The sequence below is a fragment of the Anneissia japonica genome, unplaced genomic scaffold, assembly GCF_011630105.1.
Source record: "Anneissia japonica isolate Jap-2015-1 unplaced genomic scaffold, ASM1163010v1 scaffold3032_len512176_cov184, whole genome shotgun sequence".
Lineage (NCBI taxonomy): Eukaryota > Metazoa > Echinodermata > Crinoidea > Comatulida > Comatulidae > Anneissia > Anneissia japonica.
This window is the reverse complement of record NW_022688691.1, coordinates 321,200-324,649: the sequence shown is the minus strand read 5'-3', so window position 1 is coordinate 324,649 and position 3,450 is coordinate 321,200. Positions and strand designations below refer to the sequence as shown.

General features: G+C 36.5%; 1 protein-coding gene across 1 annotated transcript in view; it reads right to left on the bottom strand.

The window, feature by feature from the left end:
* Positions 1-3,167, bottom strand: part of LOC117122578 (retinal homeobox protein Rx3-like) — a 23,497-nt gene extending 20,330 nt beyond the window's left edge. Inside the window, exon 1 of the mRNA XM_033268201.1 lies at positions 2,710-3,167. Coding sequence (XP_033124092.1) covers positions 2,710-2,908 — 199 coding nt within the window. The 5' untranslated portion in view covers positions 2,909-3,167. The remainder of the gene's footprint in view (positions 1-2,709) is intronic.
* Between the last annotated feature and the right edge of the window lie 283 nt (positions 3,168-3,450).

Genomic DNA, 3,450 nt, shown 5'->3' with positions numbered 1-3,450 from the left:
ACAATCATAGGCCTATTCTTTCACCATCATTACACATTGAGGCCCTTCTTTTAGGTAAAGCGATCTATCTTAAATTTTCTTTCTCAAGTTTGGGACTATTATGTTTTTAAATAACTTAGAAGGCAAAGGAGGGCAAGCACAAGCTTAAACCCTAACAAATGTGCGGGAAGCGCACGAAAAATTTTTGTGTTTTTAATTCTAATTTCGTCGGAATTGATCAAAACTCCCTAAATGTGCAATTTTTAGAGGAAATTGGCTCAACAAGAAATGCTCTTATGTTATATATGGCCACACTCGTTTTTTTAAACTGAATATAAGCATTTTCCTTATGGCTTTATTTATTACAAACATATTCTTTCAACATCATTACACATTGAGGCCCTTCTTTTAGGTAAAACGATCTATCTTAAATTTTCTTTCTTGAGTTTCGGAACTATGTGTTATAACAGGCAAAGGAGAGCAAAGGAGAGCAAGCACAAGCTTTAACATCAAAACAAATTTTTTTCTTAAATTCTAATTTCGTCGGAATTGATCAAAACTCCCTAAAATGTGCAATTTTTAGAGGAAATTGGCCTACCTCAACAAAATATGCGATTTAAAATTTGAGATTTTCAGGAACTTTCCCGGGTGAAAAAGGCATTCAATGGGGATAGATATTCCAATGATGGATATTTTCCCCTTGTCCCCGGTGGTTACGCCACTGCGGAGAATACCTGGCGACTTAGATCAAATGCGATATGGACACTTTTTGAAGTGGAGAAGGGGTTGCAGGCCGGGGTATTGTGATATCTGTTCATTATATCTTCCTTTTTATTCTTGTCTTTAATTTTCTCTTCTCCTTTTATTTTCCTTTTTCTTTCCTCCTCTTTCTCTTTCCCTCCCTCTACCCTCTTTCTTTTCTCTTCTTACCCAGCCCGGTACGACGGCTTGGTCAGCCCGATAAAAACCCGACAGTCTGCACCCCCCCCCTCCGGCCCCTTGCCTGTTACGCCACTGCTAATAAGATGAATGGGAATATGAATTATGCAGATCTGGAATCAAATCTAGGTGGTGGGGTCAACATTCCTCCCCCGGGAAATTTTTGATTTCTAGATGGCGGGAAATGACCTTTCTCGACTTTTGAGCTAGGTGTCTAATGACTTTGTTCTTCAAAATTCAAGGTTTTCCCCCTCATGATCGAAAACGGTAAGGTAAACTTTCTCATTCCTGTATAGTAGTAGGTTTACAAACTTTTCCTACTAGGAGGCCCTAGCATCAGTGGCGTAGAGGTTTTGAAATGGAAGGGAGTTGATGTGTTGGGAAGGTAAATTGGGGATCAGTGACTAGGTGAGGGAGCTAACTCGCTAACTCGCGAAAAATTTATGTGATTTGAGGTGATTTTTAATTACTTGAGCATGATGTGTGGGCGGTGGATGGGCGAGTATTTTTATCAGGGGTACGCGACCCTCGCACATCCTAGATATGCCAATACATAGCATACCCTGCAATTTACCCTACGGTCCGCCACTGGTACCCACTCCTGGGTGGAGAGAGGCAACCGTATATAAAGTGCCTTGCCCAAGGACACAAACGATTTGCACAACGAGAGTTTCGAAAAAAACATCCTCACTTAAACCCCACCCGCTGGATCTCAATAGAGATTCTTTAATAATATATAAATTTTGAAAGGCAAATGGGGAAAACCCATAAAACATCAAACGGCCACATAATGCAAAAATATTTAAAATTAAAACGAACAGTAGAGAAAATCCAATCAGAATGACAAAATAAACTAAGCATCCACTGGAAGGAATCCCAATATCTGCAGACGGATCCGTTTCGGCCTTCCAGGCCTCATCAGTCCAGCCAGGGTATAGACCCAAACGAAACGTTCGACCAGCTTAGGTAGGGCCCAAACTAGTCCTACGACCACTAATGATTACAAAGCCAAACCAAGGCAATATATATACACAGCCCAGGTGTGAATGCAAATAGTGGAATACAAGCTATGTGGCTCGACAAAATATTCTCTGTATCTACTTGTTAATGTTTTCGTTCATTCACGTTCAGAAAGTTCTAAGGACAGGATGAAATATTTGTGTGCAATAAAATAAAATTCAAAGTCCTCCAATACGCTAACCGTGTCATTTGATTTTATCAGTGTCTCTCCTATTATTATTAATATTTTTTTTAATTATTACTATTATTATTATATATCTATAAAAATTTATATATAATATATATAATATATATATATATATATATATAATATATATATATTATATATATACTCAACAATCTAAGGGTTTAACGTGTGTTTCAGTACGATAATAATGAATATAGGAAACGAATACCATGGAGAGATTTAGAAACACTTTATTGGAGAAAATCAATTAACCTATCCTTAGGCATTTATCAAGGTACTAGAAAAAACTACTACGAAGTGGGCACACATAACCACTGTAGTGGGAGGAGTTAAATAATAAGCAATGCGGCAAATAATGAGATTGATGAAAGATTGTAAAAAATCAGCTAAACAATGTAAGATAGATACTGAAAAATCGGGTATACAAATTATGATTCGAATATATAGATATTTTTTATGTTACCTATCACACATGTGTATCATAGACAACATGGTTAGTATTAACATCTTTTCAATATCTGCGATTTGATTAGAAAGTTTAAATTTAATATATTATAAAAAGAATACAAGTAAATGTTCCTAACCGGAATTATCTTTCCTCCGATGATGATTATTGTGCTTTTCTTTATCAGCCAAATCCAGGTTTTGTTTGGAATGTTCTGACATCTTACTCACAAGTGTCTTTTGGTCCTCAGATGTATCATTTGATCCCGCTAGACCCAAGATGTCTTCGATGGAGTGCGTGTGTTTAGTTCCACAACTTGATGGGAGTATCTGCATCATTTCTACGCTGATATTGTTATCTATAAAGCTATGCTGTGTTAATTATACGAACATTTATGCTTTTCCTCAAATACATAAATATAAGAAAAGGCTAGCAATACTTCTGACGATGAAAATTTAATACTTGGAGAACTTGATAAAACACAGAGAACATTGATTGCAAAATTTTTGAATTAAAACCAATTAAAAGTACTGCTACGTTTCGTTCCACTATCAGTGGATCTTCTTCAGGCAAAGAAGCTGAGAGCTAGATGTTGTTAGCGACGCTATTCAGGCTTGAATAGAGAAAATTATCTTTTTTTGACAATTATTAATTTTGGGGTTTTTTTTAAATTTATTTATGTGTACCAGTACCACAATTAAATAGATATAAAGTTTTACCGTGCTCGACACAAATTATCGACACAACATCGAGGATCAACGCAATCAGTATTATTGGAATTTGGGCGGAGCATTAGTTGAGCGACAGACAATTGCAGGTCAAATACATGAGCTTAGCAGATTCGATGGCATGATGAATTTACGCCAAGCACTTTGGATTA